At 32.6% G+C, this 22,011-nt stretch overlaps 1 protein-coding gene and 1 long non-coding RNA gene across 6 annotated transcripts in view; one reads left to right on the top strand and one right to left on the bottom strand.

Moving 5' to 3' along the window:
- The window catches only part of LOC103568657 (collagen alpha-1(XV) chain), a 493,917-nt gene that overhangs the window by 38,487 nt on the left and 433,419 nt on the right, over positions 1-22,011 (bottom strand). For all 5 annotated transcript variants that reach the window (XM_053740819.1, XM_053740818.1, XM_053740817.1 and 2 more), the window contains one exon: positions 11,591-11,901. In XM_053740819.1, the coding sequence (XP_053596794.1) occupies positions 11,591-11,901 (311 nt within the window). The remainder of the gene's footprint in view (positions 1-11,590; positions 11,902-22,011) is intronic.
- The window catches only part of LOC128668263 (uncharacterized), a 53,426-nt gene that overhangs the window by 28,182 nt on the left and 3,233 nt on the right, over positions 1-22,011 (top strand). The window lies entirely within an intron of this gene.

Below are 22,011 nucleotides of genomic sequence, written 5' to 3'. Positions count from 1 at the left end.
TTTGTTAGAGATAAATATCCATCGAGGTATCTTTATTAATGAAAGATCAGCTAATTGATCCTTAAACTCGATCCATTGTTTAGCATAACTTAGTGGAAGACAATCATCCCAAGCTATTTTTAATGACCATATAGTCTGCATGAATATTTTTGCTGTTATTATTACAGGTGAAATTAATCTCAATGGATCAAATAACTGAGCAATGTTAGAAAGTACCGTTCTTTTAGTAATATTGTTAGAGTTGTTATATATTGGAGCTGAAAAATGGAATGTGTCCGTTTGAGGATTCCATGACAATCCTAATGCATTAATATGTGACTGTTCTTGAATTTTACGAGCTGTTTCAGTGCTTAACATTTCAATTGGTAAAATTTGTAATGATGCTGGATTATTGCTAACCCACTTTTGCAGCTTAAAACCGCCCGCCATACAGAGTTGATCAACTTGTTGAATAATTTCTTGAAGTTCTTGAATTGTATCAGCACCACCAAAAACATCATCAACGTAACGTCCTTTTGTTAAAACTGGTATGGCTTGAGGATATACTTGTTGATAATCCTGAATGAGCTGTTGTACTGCTCTTAAGGCTAAAAACGGTGCACAAGCAATACCATAAGTAACAGTAGTTAACTGGAACACTTTAATATTTTCTAGTTGATCTTTCTATAAAATTCTTTGCATATCCCAATTATCTGGATGTACTTTAATTTGTCGATACATTTTTTCTATGTCTGCTGTGAATACATAGTGAAATTTTCTAAACCAAATTAAAACATCTATAAGGTTTAGTTGTAATTTAGGACCAGTATGAAGAATATCATTTAAAGATAATCCGCTAGTTGTTGGTTTGGATCCATTAAATACTACTGTTAATTTCGTAGTAACACTAGTATTTCTTATAACCCCATGATGAGGTAAATAAAAAACACTTGACGGTTCTAGAGTTTCATTATTAATGGCCTTCATATGCCTAAGTGATAAATACTCAATCATAAATTGAGTATATAATTGTTTGAACGTTTAATTTATTGAGAATTTCCTTTGAATATTTTTTAAAACGCAATAAGCATGTTCTTTTGAATTTCCAAGTTTATGAGGATAATCTTTAAAAGGTATTCGAACAATATATCTCCCTGAAGAATCTCGAGAATGGGTTTTAACACAATGATCCTCGCATTCTTGTTCTGAAGAAGTAAATTGATTTTTTGGATGTTTTGGAAAATCATCTTGTTTCCAAAACATTTCCACTAATTTATATAAATCTTGATCCAGTGAGCATTGATATCCTTGATTTATTGATCGATTAAATTGTTTGCCTGTGCAACCTGAAACAACCCATCCAAATGTTGTTGATTGGGCATTCGGATTAGTATTGGTGCTTCGAATAATTTCTCCCTCTATTATTTGAGCATAAATGTCTGAACCCAACAATATATCAATTTTTTCTGGTTGTTCATACTTTGGATCCGCAAGCTGTAGTGATGAAAATTGAACCCATTTGGTGGTGTCAAGTTGCTGTGATGATATTGTAGAAGTTAATTTTGGTAATATGTAAGCATGGACAGGTAATTCTGGTGTTTTACAACAATGAGGACGTATTTTGAGAATAACCATTCCTGTAGTTTTACTACTATGAACTGCTCCAATACCAATCAATGGAATCCGGATTTATTGTCTTGGGATATACAATTGGCGGACCAATGTTTCTGAAATCAAAGAAATTTCAGATTCCTGATCCAATAAAGCTCTTGCTGGTATGAATTCTCCTGAGATTTATTGGACTTCTAATTTAATAGTAGCTAATAAAATAATAGATCTTGATTGAATTAGTAGAGTTAATGCTCCGTTATTTTGAGCTGATGTTTTCTTGTTATTATCATTCAATGACTTGGGATCATGTATTGATGTATGATGCTTTTTTCCACATTTTTAACATCTTTTCAATAAGGTACAAGATGAAATCCGATGAAAACCCAAACAATTATAAAATAAATGGTTTTTAAAAATGATTTCTTTCTTATCTTTGAGTTGTTTATGAATGTATTGTGGATATTTGGAAACATAATGATTTTTAGAACAAAGACGACATAAACGGATATCATTCTGCTGATTAGATTATCCAGCATAATGACTTTTGATTGGAACCTTGATTGAGGTAATTTTTGGATTGCGAGAATTTTCTAATTGTAATAAAGTATTCATTCTTATTTGAAGAAATTGTTGAAGTTGAATCCAAGGTGGTGGTTCATTTGATGCTCCTAGAAATCGTTCCCATTCTTTGGTTGACTCTGAGTCCAATTTTGAAACAATGATAAATACAAAAAAATCGTCACAGTTATGAACTGGTCTTCCAAGAGTTTCTAAGTTGCGAAAATGCTGAATCATAGTAGTATATGAATGCTGTATTTCTTGATGTGATTCTCGATTAATTGGTCTCATATTATTTAATGAGTAAATAGCGTTGTCTATCAATAATCGTTCATTTTCAAAAAATATGTTCAATGCTTCTCAGAATTTCTCAAAATTATCACCAACCATCGCAGTGTTTGTAAACAATTGAGCTGCTGTTCCCATTAAACTTTGTTTAAGATATTGTAATTTAGTAACTGGTTGAAACATAGGATTATCTATTACGGTTGCCAAAACAAAATCCTTGAATGATAGCCAATTAGTTAGATTGCCATCAAATTTTTGCAATTCTAGTGGACGAAGACGTGGTCCCTGCCAATCATGATTTTTATTGTTAAGTTGTCATTGAGATGACATGGTTTTAAATATATTCATCATTTGTTCCAATGATTCAAGATAACATTCGTATGTTGATTCATATATTTTTTGCTCAAAGTATGATTTCTTTTTAATCTTACGTTGTTTATGATCAGTGAGTTAAGTTATATTTTGTGTAATGTTATCAGAATTTGAAGAAAATCGTGACCATTGATTTTTTAGAGCTTCTATTCTGATTTCTGCACGTTGCGGTGTAAGAGTTTGCTCACCAACATTTCTTAATTTGTCAACTGCATTGGACATCATTTCAGCAATAACGAGTTGTTGCTGAATCTGAGACTTAACTTCTTTATAACTCATCTTATTAATAGCCCAAACTGGACTATAACTACGCTCTGCTACCAAAATGTATAATGTAAGAATTGAGCTATAAAAGAATAATAATTTTATTTTAATTATTAAAGGAGTTTTAATTATAAATTAGAATTAATTATGAGATTAATTGAATTAATTAATCAGACGTATATTGAGGATCTAGCTCATACGTATTAAGAATTAGGATTTTACTAATCCTATTTAATATGTTAAATATTTTGAGAAATACTGAAGATCTGGCTCAATATAAACTAAATTTTTGAAGATTTAAATTAATTTGTAAAATTGCTAATGTTTGAGGATCTGGCTCATATACTCATATAATCTGAATTTTGATTTTGATAAGGATGAATAGACATTTCACAATTAAACAAAATGTAAGTTTAACTTCAATATAAATATAAGTATATTAAATGAAGCTAAGATAATGATTAGAATAATGTATATTTACCATTTAATTACTTTATTTGATTAATAATTAATTACATTAATTAAGATGATTTTTTAACAATTTTATTTTAAGAATTGAGTTAAAAAAGTAAAAACCAAAACAAAACTCAATCATAAAAAATAAATGAATGAATTATAACAAACTTGGTTAATTACAACAAAATGAAAATAAACAAAACAACGATCGATAAATTATCGACTAACGATAATTTACCATAAATTTTCAACTGTAATTAATATCTTTTTTTTTTTTAAACAGAATCTTCTATAGCTTAATATATAAACTTATCAAGCTCTAAAAATTTTAACAAGTCATAAAAGTCTGTATTGTACAGCTGTAGTTCAATACTATAATTATCTAAACAGATACCAATATTATTTTCATCAGTCGGTTGTTTATAGACTCGTTTTCCAATGATTTCGGGTATATAAAACAAGCAATTAGTCCTTTCGCCGCTATTCTTATGACTGTATGCAAAATCAGGTGATTAGATTTTTCAACGAGTGTTTATGTGATTTGATGCGAGAAAACTGATTTTGATAATTAAAAACTTCTACGATGGTCCAGTTTTTTTTTAAAAACAATTTAATTGTTTAAACTTAAATTACAAGAGAACTATAATTGATAGCTCTTAAATAATGACGAAATTGGCTTCCTTGCATCAAAATGAACAAATAATGCCTGAATTATCTTTCGTCTATTTCTATTATTTATTAAGATATAGTGTCTTAAAAAATATAAATTTTTTGCCCGGTCCGTTTAGCTAAAAATTGCGCGCACATTCACAGCGAGTAAAGCGCGCATGCGTCTAAATTCAAATGCCGTTCCCTCTGCTTACAATTATTACGTTAATGGAATGTAGAATCATTCAATTAAATAATAATATTAGTAGTAAATAATGCCCACGGTGCATGTTGTGCGGCCAGCGGGAATTTTGTTTACCCCGTGGTGCATCGTGGGCAGTGTAGGTCAGCCTTCGACTTGCTTAACTACCAATCACACAACAACCTTTGCATTAGGTTAACTCCTTGATGTAACGTATATCTGAGTTCAAGACGATTCTGAACCCAGAAGTACTCCCCACAACCTGCCCTTCTTAGATGAGGGCAACCCACTAGCTGGGCGGAGCACCGAGATTCCGATAGATGACGACCTTGGCGAACAACGGACTGCATTAAGGTGGATGGTCGTCAGGAACGCTGAGCAACAAAGACTGCTCAGTACACATATGGACAAGTCCATGCACAGCGTGTTCTTTGAACACGTACGTGATCATGGCTTGTCTACCCAGTTGACGTTTTCCATCCTTAAGTCATCTGGCCTGATGTCCGGGACTGAAGAGTATATTTTTGCCTGCCAAGATGGTGGTATCAACGCTCTCGAATACCGTGCTAAAGTGCTCCAGATGCAGCTGACCGACACTTTGTGTAGGGTTTGTAAGCAACATCCTGAGACGCTTATGCATCTCTTGTCTGCATGTCCTGTGTTGGCACGAAATGCATATATTCAGCCTCACAATGCTGCTCTGCAAGTAGTTTATTACCACCGTAGACACACGCACGGTATCGACAAAACACCAGTGCTGCCTTATCTGCCAGGAGATATTCCGCAAGTTGTTGTGAATGACGGTTGCCGTATTTATTGGGACGTGCCATTCGCAACAACGCGGAAGATCGACCACAATAAACCTGATATTGTGCTCTTCGATAAAACCGCTCATAACATTAATGTTATCGAATTTTCAGCTCCAGCTGAGTATAACATCACGATTAAAAAAGAGCACAAACACGAGATATATCAGGATTTCCTATTTGAAATTGGCAAACTTTACCCAGGCTACCGTGTCAAACTTGTCGTACTCGTTGTTGGCGTCCTAAGAGGGATGAAACAGACTTTTGTGTCTGCATTGGCTTAAATCCCAACTTGTTTATCGCAGGTTGAGTTTTTAGCATCGCGGATGTAAAAGGCTGTCATTTTCGGATCCCTCCGTCTACTTAGGCAACGAAATTTGGCCTGCTGCGCATGCTGATCATCTTGTTGATGAAGCATCGCAGCAGTTACGATTTGGCGCTCAGGTGAGGCCCTCGGTAGAGTCAGACTACCGGGGATAACCCCCTGAGCATTTAACTATAAAAAAAATCTAGGCGTCGGTTGACCCTGAGGGCCAGCCCCAAAACTTCCCGCTGTTTTCGACCTCAAAGAGCGATTTTTTTGATGATAATATAATTTAAACTAAAGACCAAGTTCGATGACATTATATGATCAAAAGAAACTATAAAAAAGATGAGTTGGTATGATATCAGGCACATTTTAGTACGTTATATTATGATTTATCCGGAAAAAATAACATAAAATGTTATTTTTTTAACTTTTCAACGCCGATATCTTTTGAACTAATCAATCGATTTTGATAGTTGACGTGGCAATCGGCGCGTTTTATTGAGTACTAGAGCTGATTAGATTTTGAAGTCGATCGTATAAGTTGTTTTTGAGAAATCAATAAAAAACTAAAAAAATTTTTTTTTTTTTTCGTAATTCGCAAATATTTTCGAGTCTATTCGATCAAATGATCTGAAATTTGTAGGAAAGTTGATGGCCAACAAGCTCTTTCGATTGCCACCTAAATCATCCAAATCGATTCATTAGTTCAAAAGTTAAAAAGAGTTTACACACACACACACACACACACACACGCACACACACACACACACACACACACACACACACACACACACACACACACACACACACACACACACACACACATACATACATACATACATACACACACACTCGGACATCATTCTGAAAATAGTCAGAATAGCTTCCTAGGACCTCAAAACGTCGACATCTGATGAAAACTCGATTTTCGAAAATCGGGGTAAAAACAATAACTTCCCGAAATTTTTGAAAATCGTCGATTTTCTTAGCGGGAAGTTAAAAAAACTAAGTACAAAAATTTATTTTTTATGATTTAAATTAGAGTTTATCTATATTTAATGCATTTTTTATAACAATCATACATACTGCATTCAATACTAGGACTCCAGTAATAATTAGTATTGCAATTGATTTAGCCAGTCAATAAAACTCACCGTTAATGTCTATCGATAACATTAATATGATTGGCTGTTCCGGTACTGGGCACGGGTTCATTTTGGTGTACCAATAGACGAACAGTAAAATTAATATAATAATACTATTTTTTTCATATTTTCAATATCTTTTCCTGAATTTTATGTCATTCAAGATGCATACACAAAAAAAAAATTATTGAAAAGTAATTCTATGCATTTTCTATAAGCTTAAGACCATTAACTGATTTCTTAGCAAAACCATTAAGAGACATGAAAAAGTCATGAATCCGAGACTATTGCTTTAATTAACATTTTTTTTTCATATTTTAAATATCTTCTTAAATCTATTTTATATTTTATTTTTTAACTGAAAGATTAAGGTTTTAAATAAAGATAGTTTTATTTAGTTTCATCGCGTACGAGTTGAAATATCATATAATGATTATCAAATCGTTCCGGTATTGGGCCCCGTTCCGGTATTGGGACATTTACCTTACCTGTACTCGGTTTTGCATTTAAACCGTCGCGTTTTCCTTCATTATAAATTTTTTTACGACAATTATTTACTGAATGACCGTTCATTTTACAATAATCACATTGAAGAATATTTTTGTTTATAATTTGATTAGATTCAATACTCTTTCTTTGAATTAAAATTCTACATTTCTCGATATTACGATTGTTTCTTTTGCAAAAATTACAAAACTTATTTAGGTTGTTTCGATTTTGATTATTAACCTGTTCCGATTTTTCACGACTGTTTCTGTTGTAATTTTTATTAAATTGCTTATAAGGATTCAAATTTCGAATTTGGTGATTATTTTGATTAATTGTGTTGTGTGGGTTCGGGTCTTAGATTGCGAAACAATTTCTATTAGAATTATTATCAAATGGCTTGAAAAGTTTATTTATATTTTTCATTTGTTGTAATTTTTGTTCCGCTTTAATTGCTGCAGTAGCGGCTGTAGCAAGATCCGCAAATTCGTCATTGTGTAAAAATAAAGCAAGTCTTGGTTCTAAACCCGAAATAAATGCTTGTACCGCGGTTTCTTTAGCTAAAACTATTTTTTCATCTTTACTATTACCGCCTGTATCCGCGATTTCTGAGCAAGTGTCCTGTAAGTGTTTATTCTCTCTATGGTAAAAGTCCATTACACGTTCGCTCGATTTTTGCTCCAAGTCATTAAATTCTTTTAACCAAACTGAAACTTGTTTGCTTAATCTAAAATTTAAATTTAAAAATGCAATAAATTCGTCTATTGTTTTTACGTTTGACCCGCTTACTCTAATTAAAGGTTCGCCTTTACATTTGGATTTTAATATTCTAACGAGCGCGTCCTCGTTTATTTCTCTTAGACATTCTTTCGCGTCTTTGTATGCCTGCATGAATGATTCTACTGGATAACTTATACCATCAAAGTCTGGTATAGTTTTGAAAAATTCTTTATAATCGAATTTGTTATTTGCAGTTGAATTATTCGTTAAATTAAGATTGGGAGGTAATTAGTGTGAAGCACCCACGGGTGGATTTTTTTCGAAATGTATTTTTAATTGTTGAGCAATAGCTGCTTGGCAATTTTCTTCAAATTTATTTTTCATTTCAAGTTTTTCTACTAGTAATTGTTGAATTTGAGTTTTTAACGCTGTAACTTCATTTTGGGTTGCCGTAAGGGAAACTTCCATTTCTTCAAGACTCATTTTTATTTATATAAATATTTTTGAAAGACAGAAAAAAAAATTTAACAATATAATTGACTTACTACTTAGTTGTTTACAGGTTTGAATTTCAGATGAATCGGTAATTGTAGTCGATACGGAGAGATCTTCATTGCCGTCGGAAGGTTGATGGAAACACGTTGAGCAGAATGTGCGATGACTGTAGATTTCTCAGCTGTAGTTGATATTGAACTGCGTCCGTCGGGCGTCGTGAATGATATTGGTAGTTTTATTTTATTTTAAATTTTAATTCTTCATTAACTTCACTCACTTGAATTTTTTTATGAATTTTATTTTTAATTCACAAAATTTTATTTTTTTTTCTTGATGTATATGATTTTTATAAATTTATATACTTTTTTTTTGTTTATTATTTTATTTGAGAGCAGAAAAAAAAATTTAATTTCAGATCTTGAATAATAAAAATTCAATTTTCAATTTAAATGTTCGACGTGAAAAAAAGTTTTGTTATTTTATCTTAATGATTTTTGAATTTTTTAATTTCAATTATTTAGGTTTTTATTATTATTTATTTCACTCACTTCAATTCTCACTTAACTTTTCATTTTTGTTTCATAATTTTGCTTCTTTTTATTTAGAAAAAAAAAATTTCGATGTCAACAAAGAGAAAAAAAAAATTGGTACTATTTTTTTTGTGTTGCCCAATTTCACTTTAAGAACTTGATGTTAATTTTTGTAAAAAAAAAAAATTTCGAATTTTTGAGATTTTACCAGTCTATTCGGGGGCTGTTCGAATCCGTCGCTGCCACCAATTTTAATTATATAATAAGTTGTTTCGTCCTGGTCGATGTTTTGGCGCTGGTGTGGTTGAGCGGTCGATTTGAATTGGACGTAATGAGAACTTACATATAATTATAAATAATTATTTAGTAGGGGTTGAACAGCCACCATTCGGTGGTTGAAATAAACTGGTTGTTTGAATATATATATAAATCCGATTTATTCAATAGTAAAAGAATAGTTTTGAGTGATGTGAAAATACACAGTTGAATTAGTTTTATAAAATTGTCAATGTACTCCTAACAATAACTTCGAGAGGGTAAGAAAAAAGTTGAGTTTTTTTTTTATATTGAGCCTGACTGCTCTCAATGATTCTATCTTTCAGACTGATTTCTCTTGATCGAGAAAAACTAGAGTAAGTTTCTTATCAGTACGAGGCGCTTGGGCATCATGCCCGCGCGTCGCTCGATATAGAGGGGTGGATCGAGATAACAATATTCTCGAATGATCCATACTCCGTTCTCACGCTTTCTCCGTTTTTGTTATTAACAAATGAGTCACTTATCTATGAACAAAAGTTATCTTAGAACAAAATAGGTATTTGTGCAGCTGCACGTCTCGAGAATTTACTCGGAGCGTCAGCGTTTATTTGTACATAACAAATATTACAAGAAAAATAACTTTGTCAATATGTTTCAAATATTTTAAATAATATATTATTTAATGTTCTATTATTTTATATTATTATGTTATGTTATATTATTATATTATATTATATCCTATAATATAGAGTGACTTATTAATTATGCAACTTGCTAAATTATCAATATACAGCTTAATTAATTAGTTAAGTCTCAGATCGGTCTCTTAATAATTAGTATTTAAAAATAGTCAGAGACATCTGATGAGCAAGCTGGGACGTAACACATATATTGTTATGATTATTTTGTTTATATGTAAGATTTTATTTCAATTATTGGGTTTTTTCCACTTAATTGTTTTCTGAGGTAAAAATTGTGTTGGGATTAAGGAAATTCACTGATTGAGATACGAATATAAGTAGATTTTTGGAATGCTGGGAACAATAATTGGATATCTCCCTTATATGCTTATGATTATTTTGGTTGGTCAGCGCATGCGCGGCGATGCAACAGTTGGCATCCGTAAATTCATTTACTATAAATAAATCTACTAATTTGTGGATAAATCATTGGTTGATTTATTATTAAATCGGATTAATAATTAATTATGAAATAGATAATTGGTCATTTAACGTCAGAATGGGTGAGGTTACACAGTTGACATCATGTATGTAGTTGTTGGAACTGTTAAAAATTAACATGAGACAGGTATAAATCTTCAGTGGTTGAACTGACACAGATGACTAAAATGGCGCCGGCCGAGGTGCCGGCGTGAGATTCACGTGCTGCCATGGTCAGACATGGATAATCTGCTGTACGAGCAGGGTGTGTGCCATTGTTGCATTGTAATAATTAATATAAACGCCATTATTGGTAGTGTTAGTTAGCAAACTGTGCAACTCGACATTTAAGTTATTTTATTCGACAATATCGAAACATCCTTTCGATAATAAAAAAATTCACCAAAGGAGTTAAGTCGAGATTGTTAGATCGCAGCAAACTGTAAGTACCTTTGTTCTATATATAGCGGCAGAAGGACTAGAAGAGACTGTAACAAACTATAATTAAACTACGAAGATAAATAAATCGATTGATGCAACGAATCATACAACAATCAATAAATATATCAATTAGGATTATATTTTATAACCGGAAAAGCGCGTCGTAAATAAGTATTCTGTGTTACTGCTGCAAAAGCTGATATCTCACCTAAACCTGTTTAGGGAAAGTTTTAACATTGTAACAATTATTTGGTATTTTATAATATATTGTGAAACTAGTTGTAAACCATATGCATGAAACACTTTATTTTACATTGACTATTTTGAATATTACCATTTGTGTCTCTTTTGTATTTTGAGTACGTGTGATCTTCAATAAATAATTGCTCGTAAACATAAATCTTTGAAATCATTATTTCTCAGATAATTGTACTTTAACAATAAGATACTAGCTTCACGAGGCTTTTCAGCAGCCCACCTTCCTTTATCCCTTATTTTTTTTATCTATGTAACCGCTGAGACCGATAGTTCACAATAGGGGGTACATAATCTTACGCTTACCACTCGAAGTTTGATTGTGAAATTAAATCAGTCACATCATAGATTGAAAATTGTATCGGGTTATCAATATTGTCTTTAACAATATTGTGTGGGCGTAATTAGAATATAAAATAGATTAACTTGAGGATTCGGTCAACGGTGGCCAGGCATGCGAACTGGACCTTGATCAATATAAGTACCAGTTTATTCAATACATTTTATACAAAAACTTGTACCTATGCCCATCACGATCTCCAATCGTGACACATAATAAAATTACTTTTTTAGAATTATAATGTGTAGATGGTTGATAAAACTCACCAAGTAAAGTCAGTAAGAATATTTTTGCCATTGAAACTGTATATTCTTGGATTAGAAGAAAAGTATGCTCCATTTCCACTAAACATCTCTTTCCACGAATTAAATAAAACATCTCCTTTTATATTTACGATTGGTAAATCTCGATCACTCGATCTTACTATGCTATCCAAATTTTGTAATCTTGAACTCAAAAATGCTCGAAATGTTCCTTTTAATCCAGCCCGTCTTGCTTGTCGATAGCAAGCAAAATCAGCTCCACTCAACCCGTGCATATCGCCAGTAGTTGGTTCATTGAGGGCAGCAAGGCGTAGCTACAATTTTTATATATTGGTCATTACAATACCCATTTTCACAAAAAATGTTTATTGGCTGTATATAGGTGATATCATTAATTATTTTAGTGCAACAATAACTTTACCTTCTTAGGGTACCATTGCTGCATTTAAAATTTTGTATTAGAGAGTTAAAAATTTAAATGGTTAGCGTATTAAACAGAAAATTTTTGGAAACGTTAAATTGCACATTTTTAACATGTGGTGTTAATACTGACATAGATTAATATTCATTAATATGATTATACTAACAATTTCAATTAGTATTAGTAAATGTGACAAATGAAAACTGAAAGATAAAGATGTAGTTTAGGGAATTAAACAATGAAGTATATGGATTAAATAAACGATAATCTGAAAAACATTTGGTCTTGGGGGCAAGCATTACAATTTCCCGCTGTTTTTGAGATCAAGGATCTCGAAATCTTTATCGTAAATACACTTTTGAGCTCTTGGAGCTTAAAAGTACTTTTTATGCTTTTAAAAAAAGTTGTGTCTAGCACTACAAGTAATAAAAATTCTGGGCATCGGTTGGCCCTGCGGGCCAGCCCCAAAACTTCTCGCTGTTTTCGAGTTTTAAGAGCTCGAAAACATTAGTATGAATATATTTTCGATGTTTTAGGGACTCTTAGAGAAAAAAAAAATTAATATTTACAGAAAATTTACTCACTTCAGGGACGAAACTTTGGCTTTCGTCCTTGAATCATCGCGGAAGATGAGGACAGATGCGGGCAACTGCAGGCAGATGCGGGCACATAACCAGGCATATTGAACCCATGTCTGGTATATGTGTACGGGCATCTGGGTGGACCTAACGACTCGTCTAAAACTTGAAAATATCTTTTATTTCCCATTTTTTATGAGATTTTTAAGCTGATAATGATCACGTCTCATGTTAAAATTTACAAATTAGAATCCAAAATAATTAATGAATAAGTGTTTTTTATTAATTTATTCACAATTATGTTCAATAATTTGTTGAAAAATAAGTATTTCCGTGATACGTTATATTTATATTGTGTAAGTATATCGTGGTACGAGCGAACATGACGATTTATAAGCATTCACTTCCAATGACTTACATAAAGAAGAAGATATTAGTTTTGAGTAATATTGTTCAGTAATGACGATGTTATTCAATGAAAAAAGCAGATATAGATTTTACATTTATTATTCTGTCGACGATATCTCTCGAACGGATTATCTGATTGGGACGTTCTTGGCAGCAATCGAATGCTTTTAACGATTTCTAGAACTGAGTAGATTTTGAAATTGATCGATTCGATAGTTTCTAAAATATTCACGAAAAGCGACAAAAAAACAATTTTTTTCCATTCTATCGTCGATGATATCTCTCGCACGGATTACCTGATTGAGACGGTTGATGTAGAAATCGGCGCATTTTATCGAGTTCTAGAGATGATGAGATTTAGGAATTAATCGATCTTACAGTTTTCAAAATATCCAAAAAAACGAAAAAAAAAATTTTTTTTTTTTTTCGTATTTCTTATATATCTCAGAGTAGGGTAAATACACCAATAAATGGATACCCCTCAATAGATGGACGAATATTATTTTAACCGATTAAATGAATTTTAGGAATGAAAATGTAACAAATTAATTTTTTTTTTCAACTATATATATTTCTGATGCTAGAAAATAATTTTTTTTCAATTTAATATATATTATAATCATAAAAAAAATTATTTTTATTTGACGTGACGACGTTTTACTCCAAAAGCGCCACCACTACTAAGCATGTGACAGATAACCGGTAAACTATATTTGTTATAACTAACAGATAGATGGATAGATAAATATATTTATTTGATCCTAGAGCCGTAGCTCCTGATCAAAAAATACAAAAAAATCTTATAAAGTATATACATGTGTATGTTTTACATATTTCAATAAACAGATTAATTAATTAATTATTGACATTCAAAAAATGATTAAAACAAGCAGTTTTAAATTCCTCAAAAGTTTGCACTGTCGTCCCGATGAAAAAAGTTTTTGTCTAATTATATATAATTATATATGTTCATATATATAATCATATATGATTATATATAATCATATATGAAGTTATATATAATCATGCATGATTATATATAATTATATATGACCCCATACATAATTAGATCTGATCATACCTGGCTGTTATTAGCCCATATATAAGTCTATATATGATCAGATCTAATTATATATAAGTCTACATATAATTAGATCTGATCAGATCTGATTATATATGAGTCTATATATAATTAGATATGTTCATACTTGGCTGGTATAACTCCATATATAATCATATATAAGTCTATATATGATCAGATCTAAGTATATATAAGTCTATACATAATTAGATCTGTTTAGACATGACTGATACAAATCCATATACAATTAGATCTGATCAGACATGGCTACTATAAATTCATGTATGCTCGTGCATAAGTTTATATATAATTGGATCTGATCAGACATGACTGTTATAAAGTTATATGTAGTTATATATATATATATATATATATATATATATATATATATATTACATAATATGACAATTTTTTAATATAAATGTTATTAAATTTTTATTTTGTCAACTATCAAATAAACTTAAATTCCCAATACTTAAAAAATGTTCAAAGGTTTCGGCAGCAATTTAAAAATATTAATCGATATCGATTTATATACGAATATTTATAAGTTTATAGATAAATAGATTTGATTATATGTATCTATTGAATTCTATTGTAATTTATGTACAAAATCAAATTCATTATTAAGTGCATTATTTACGTATGATGTATCGACTTGATTATTTGAGTTAAGTAATGCCATAAACTTTTCTTTATTGTAAGTTCATAACAGACTAGAGGATCAGAGTACAATCCAGCAGTCTCACGGAAGCAATGGATACGAACACATGCTACTGTGATCCATAACGATTATTATAAATAGTCAAACCATAATCACCGTGATTAACCTAACCAATCATAATAATACTATCAAAATAAACTTTATTAAGTTAAAAAAAAGTAAAAAATAACACACTTGTGCGGGTAATAACTCACTGAACCCCAAGTAAACATAGCAAGAGGCACAGCCGGCGTGGCTAACCTCAAAAATGGCGCCGAGCACAGGCAAACGTAAAATAAATGATGATAAGGGTGACCAAAAAGAAAGTGTCAAAAAACCGAATAACAAGATGACAGCACCGAGGATGACAACTAATTCATTCCTCCTTGACAAAATGGTGCAAAAAGCTATGAAAGAAATAGGCAATAGCAGCCAGTCCCACAAATATCAACCCAACTTATCAAAAGCTCGCTCATCAACTAACCCCGACGGTTCTCCGGCTAACAAAGACGACTGGGTCGAACCCAGAAGGACTACAAAACAACCAAATCCATCATCTGAAATCAGCACCACTCCCATCCATAACCCATATGGAAAGCTACAGGATGATTCAATTGAGATGGAACATACGGGCGCATCTGATCACTCAGCATCAACAACAAATCACCTGACAGATGACCCACATCAACCGAATAAAAACATCAGACCACCACCTATCTATGTAGAAGGTACAACCATTAAAAAAATTGTGCAAGTAGCAATTGATAACAAAATTGACAAAAATGATTTCGTACTAAGACAGGCTGATCAAACTAACATCACGATCTCAGCACTCAATATGAACACTTTCAACAATTTGAAAGAGCTAATGAAATCCATTGAAGGCTGTCAATCCTACACATTCACACCACGTCACTTGAGACCAAAAAGCCTAGTATTACATGGTGTATATGGTGGTTATGATGCCGCAGACGTTGAAGCTGAGCTGAAATCTCGCAACTTCAAGCTGGCCGAGATAACGAAAGTCACTAAAGTAGTTTACGATAAGTCAGACCCCAACAAATTTTACTTCCTGGTTCAAGTCTCGAACTCCAGCAGAACCATCGAACTTACAAAGACTAGGCATTTACTGTCACAAAAAATCTCATGGCAAAAACCCCGCAAAAAAGGACCAGTTCAATGTCATAGATGTCAGCGATTTGGGCACACAAGCCACAACTGTAACTGTGCACCAAGATGCGTAAAGTGTGGAGCCGCACACGCGCCCCAAGAATGTGATATTGGAAAAGATGCACCCAAAACAATCATTAAATGTGCAAATTGCAACCAGACAGGACACCCCGCCTCATATAAGGGTTGCATATATCACAAAAATGCAAACCTTCTACACAACAAAAAAAAGCAAAGCAAACCAATCTTAAGAAATAAGTCAAGACCGGTTAATAACCGAATATCATATGCCGATATAGCCAACAATTCCCATAATTGGCAAGCTCCAAACACCCAAACTCAACATCATAATAACCAGCCTCAAAACACAAGCAACATCCACAACAATTATCAAAACCCACATCAAAGTGAGCATCAAAACAACGCCAACTTTCAACTACAAAGTTGGCTAAATGAATTCAAAAAGGAAATACTTTACCTAGTCCACACACAGCTAAATGAAATAGCAAAGCAAGTAGCTGAAAACACAGCTAACATCTCCTCATTATACACATACGGGGGGTAAACAACCCCCTTCATAAAGATATAAATACGATGGACTACTCGCAACAAGTCCTAACGAACTCACTAAACATAATAGCAATAAACGTCAACTCACTAATCCACAATAGAAAAAGGTATGAAATTCAAATACTTCTAGACTCAAATAAATACGATTTGCTGCTCATCTCTGAAACTAAGCTGAATTCCAATCACTCCTTGATGTTCAAGAACTACGATGTTATCAGGACTGATAGACCTGGTGCTATCCAAGGAGGAGGCACAGCTATAATTATAAAAAAATCAATCAAATACCAAAAAATTTCTTTCCCAAGTTCAATAACCAACAATATATTAGAATACACAATAATCAACTTGCAATTAAGCAATAACTCATGCCTATTTATCATAAGTGCATATGCTACCAATGACAACCGATCACTTTTCATTGAAGAACTGAACTCTCTCCTGGATGGCATCAAGGCAGACAATCACAAATCATACTACATCCTGGCTGGTGACCTCAACATCCGTAACAGTGAGTGGGGTGACGCAAACGAAAACCAACGCGGGAAATTATTTAAACGGTGGTCGAATGACATTGCACTTAAATACAAGGCAACCATATACCCACCATCCAATCCGACCTTCAAACCAGCTCAATCATACCTGGACATCTGCATTGCCGACTCAAGAATTACCTTCAAAAATTGAATAAACAATAAACTAAATACAATAGAATATGACAGTGATCACGACGCCATACAATTTCAAATATCCATAGATATGGACGACATAGCCACTTTACATTGTAAAAATCTCCACCACAGACTCAAATACAAATCCACCAAATGGAATAAATTTACCAAACAACTAAGCACCAACTTCACTACAAAAGTTCCGGACGATCAAAACTTGACCATAGATGAAATAGACAACTACCTTAAGGAAATTGATGAAACAATTATCTACACGATAGACCAAGTTGTCCCAGTTATTAAACCACAAGACAAAATCTATAATTATGTCAGCTCGAAAATCAAAAAATTACATACAGACAAGTCTAAATTGCTCACACTATACCATAAATTAATCAAAACAGACCCAAAAATTAAAAATAAGGTCACACAAGATACAAAAATAGCCATTAAAAACATCAAAAAACAAATCCACGCCGAATTTGTGAAGACAGCAAACAGCTACTGGTCTTCTCAACTCAAACAAATAAACCACCGAAATAGCAAATCATTTTTCCCAAAAATTAATAAAATGCTCAGACCACACAAAAAAATTAATATAGATAATATAAAACTAAAAAAAGACGATCCAATCATCACCCGAAGCACCTGTGACCCATCTCAAGCTATTAGTGAAAACGATCACTTAATCTTTACAACACCAGTGGACAAACTAAACCTAATTGGAGCTCACTTTGAAAAAATTAACTCACCAAGATACTTGAACGACAACACAATTCTCAGACAAACTGTTGATCATGAAGTAGGAAAAATCAGACAAGAAGCCAAAGAATTCAGAGAAAATAACAACACTCATACCACATTTGATAACAACAACCCAGCCTCGAATCCTAAATCAACATCTGGCGAATTTTTCTGCACAGCAACTGAGCTGGAAAATATTCTCAAAAAATTACCGAATAAAGTCTCGAGTGGATTAGACAACATCCCACCAATTGTCATCAAACATCTACCATCAAACATCATCAGAGCCTATGTTATTCTATTCAATAACGCTCTAAATCGCTACTATTTTCCAGACAACTGGAAACGTGCCAAAGTACTTCCCATAATAAAAAAAGGTAAAAATCCCAATGAGCCAGCCAGCTACCGCCCGATAAGTCTAACGCCAAGCATCAGTAAGGTCTACGAAATTATCATTAACAAACAGATAATTAAAGCCTGCGAAGCCAACGACGTAATCCCCGACAACCAATTTGGTTTCAGACACAGTCACTCAACAACACACGCCATCAACAAACTAGTGTCTGACATAAAATACCATCTCGAGCGAGTACATCACACAGCAGCACTCCTTATTGACTTGGAAAAAGCCTTTGACTCTGGCTGGACGAATGGGCTATTATACAGGTGCAAACAGTATGGGTTCAAAAGATGGCTAATTTTTATCATACTTGACATGATTAGCAATAAAACTTTCGTAACATGGGACGGAATATTCATATCATCACTAATATTTCTCATAGCCGAGGGATTCCAACAAGGCACCGTCAACTCCCCCGTACTCTTTATAATTCTCACAGCAAAAATAGTAAATTCCACCAGAATGAACAAATCAACAGATATGATTCCTTATACACTAAGATCACTAGCATTCGCAGATGACTCCGTTATTTGTCTTTCCGGTCCATCAATGGCAATACTACAAAAAAAACTTTCAGAAGAAGCAAATACCATCACTAAACACTACGCCTTATGGAACCTTCGGGTAAATCCTACTAAATGCGAAATTATTCTATTCAGAAGGACCCATAACTTCCTATGCGCATTGAAAAAAAGAGGCCTAGCAGACTTCAACATCAACATCAAGCAACCAGGCTCAAATAAAGTATTCGCAGTACCTAGAAAATCAAGGGTTAGGTACCTAGGAGTCCACCTAGATTATCTTCTTAAGTGTAACGACCACCTCGAGATTCAATTGGATAAAGCTAGATCTGCATTCAGAGCTAACTGCAGAATATTTTACTGCAAACATCTCTCAATAAAAGCGAAGGTGATCTGCTACTAGCTGCTGGTCCGCCCAATTATAACATACGCCGCCCCCATTTGGTGGAACACCAACCACACTGTCATGGAAAAAGTAAGGGCATTTGAAAGATCTTGCTTGAGAGCCTGCACCAAGCTATACCGATCCAGTGAATCGAACTACCAAAAATACGTAAGCAACGAACTGCTGTATGAGGTTGCCGACATTCCTCGAATCGACAATTTTATTATACAACTAACCCGCGACTACTACGCTAAGCTACCGCTGATCAACAACACGATGATTCAAAATTTAGCCATAACCAACATCGAAGACATAGAAGTGGGCAACCTGGCAGGGTGTATACCACCTCAAGCGTTCATGCACTTTGACGCGAAAGGAGTAGTTCAAGACGGCAACAACATACCAGTCCTCTATCACTGGAAACGGAACAAAGCTAACAAAAGAATCAGCCTTCAACCTGACAGCTACGACAACATGAAACTTAACTTCACTTACTCGACGTCCATTCCCGAAAGGGATTCAATGGACTTTAAAAGACTAGACTTCAAGAAGTATTGGTGGCTAAATGCTAACTGCAAACACATGAAGATGCTCCAAAGAAGACGCCAAAGAAAATACGCAGCTCTAATATAACCAGAGCATGCAATTCTGTAAATAAATGTATATAATGTAAATAATATTTAGCGTAAGGTAGTATTAAGTGATAATTAAATAAGACAGGGTGGTTTTGGATTAAAAAATTTTTTATCTTTTCACCACGTACTAAATACCATCAGATACTGAAATGTATAAAAGAAAAAAAAAATACATAATAAAATAATTTCTAATAATTATAAAAACGAATTCAAACAAATTCGCTGCTCAAAGTAGCACAGATATTACAGAAGTGAGAGCCTTTTGCATAGGACAAACTTCTACTTATTTATTAGTTAAGCCAAATGTTTATTTAAGTTTAATTTCCATTTATCTGTCATCCAATATGTATCTTCTTTTTTACTGAAAATAAACTTCTTCAAAAAAAAAAAAAAAAAAAAGAGTACAATCCAGCGATCACTAAAGTTAAGCAGCATCGGCGTAGGTCATTGATTGGATGGGTGACCTCATAGTAAAGTGGTGGTCAACGAATAGTATTTTTTTTTTTTTTTATTTAAATTTAATCTATATTTATATTGATGAAATCAATAAATCCTAATTAAATTACTTAATTAATAATTTAAAGGTATTCTAAATGAGATTCTAAAAATGACTATATTTATTTATGCATTATCATGTATAAACAGATCTGATTATATATAATTAGACCTGGCCAATTTTTGGATCCAATCATGTATAGACGATTATGCATAATTATATATGATTAGACAAAAACTTTTTTCATCGGGGTTAGTTCTGGCGGTAAGGAATTCCATATATGCATACCATGAATTAAAAACGAGTTTTCATTTATTGATGATCTACATTTTGGTATTCTTAAGTAATCTTGCCTAATATCTCCTCTACGTAACAAAACAGGCAGAAACTCTCATTTCGATCTAAATAGTTGGTTAAAGTTCAAATGTATTTCTTTATAAAATATGCAAGCAATAAAAAAGTTTCTCCTTGATTTTAACTTTAACCAATCTAATCTTTTGTAATATGCACTGACGTGTTCAAACCTAGCAATTTTATAAATGAATCTAATACACGCATTTAGTTTCCTTTGTAACTTAAGTTGTAATCTATTCGTAATATTAGTAAAAGCTGCAGTACAATAATCAAAAATTGGAAAAATTAGTGTCGTTACTAATTTTATCCACATTTGCTCATTAAATATTTCATTACTAACTTTTAATTGTGCTAATGCTTTCATCGTACGATTACATATATGCGTAACCTGATTTTCCCATGATAAAGTGTTATCAATGATTACTCCTAGATATTTAACAGAATTAACATAAGGAATAATGCAATTATTTACATTAATATTTGGAGCTGATTTACATTCATCACAGTTAACTTTAATTCTACTACTAAGTATAATTGCTTTTGCTTTTGAAGCATTTATCCTGAGATAGTTGACCTTACACCAGTCGTTAATTTTTTTAATCTCATTGTTGAGAATAGTTACACAATCACATATTTCTGATGGATAACATGATAAATATATAATTAAATCGTCAGCGTAGAAGAGATATTTACAATTTAATATATTAGCTAAATCTGCTATATATAACGAGAATAGTAGAGGACCAAGTACGCTACCTTGCGGTACGTCACTTAGTACTTCTTCCCAAAATGACGTGTTCTTGTCCCATCTAACTGATTGCTTTCTTTGACTTAAATAAGACGCCATCCAGTTAATAACATTTTCTGAAAAATTCATTCGCCGCAACTTATGTAATAATCTATTATGATTAACCGAATCCAACGCCTTACTTAAATCAAAGAGAACAGCAATAGTGACTTTAGATTCTTCAATAATTAAACGAACATTATCACAAAATTCAATAACAGCTGTTTGAGTGTTTCAACCCTCTTTAAATCCTGTTTGATATTTATCAAAGTAATTATTATCATTAATATATTTAACTATTTGCTTATAAACACATATTTCTAACGCTTTTGATAGATTGTTTAGTAATGAGATTGGCCTGTGATCTTCAAAAATTGTTGGATTGCACTTTTTAGGGATAGGTATTATATGTGATAATTTCCATGATGTAGGAAATATACCTGTCGATAAAGATTTATTAAATAATGTAGTGAAAGCCGGTAACAAAGATGGTACTACAATTT

The sequence above is a fragment of the Microplitis demolitor genome, chromosome 7 (genome assembly GCF_026212275.2).
Source record: "Microplitis demolitor isolate Queensland-Clemson2020A chromosome 7, iyMicDemo2.1a, whole genome shotgun sequence".
In the NCBI taxonomy this organism is placed as follows: Eukaryota; Metazoa; Arthropoda; class Insecta; order Hymenoptera; family Braconidae; genus Microplitis; species Microplitis demolitor.
This window is presented reverse-complemented; position numbering and strand designations above follow the sequence as displayed.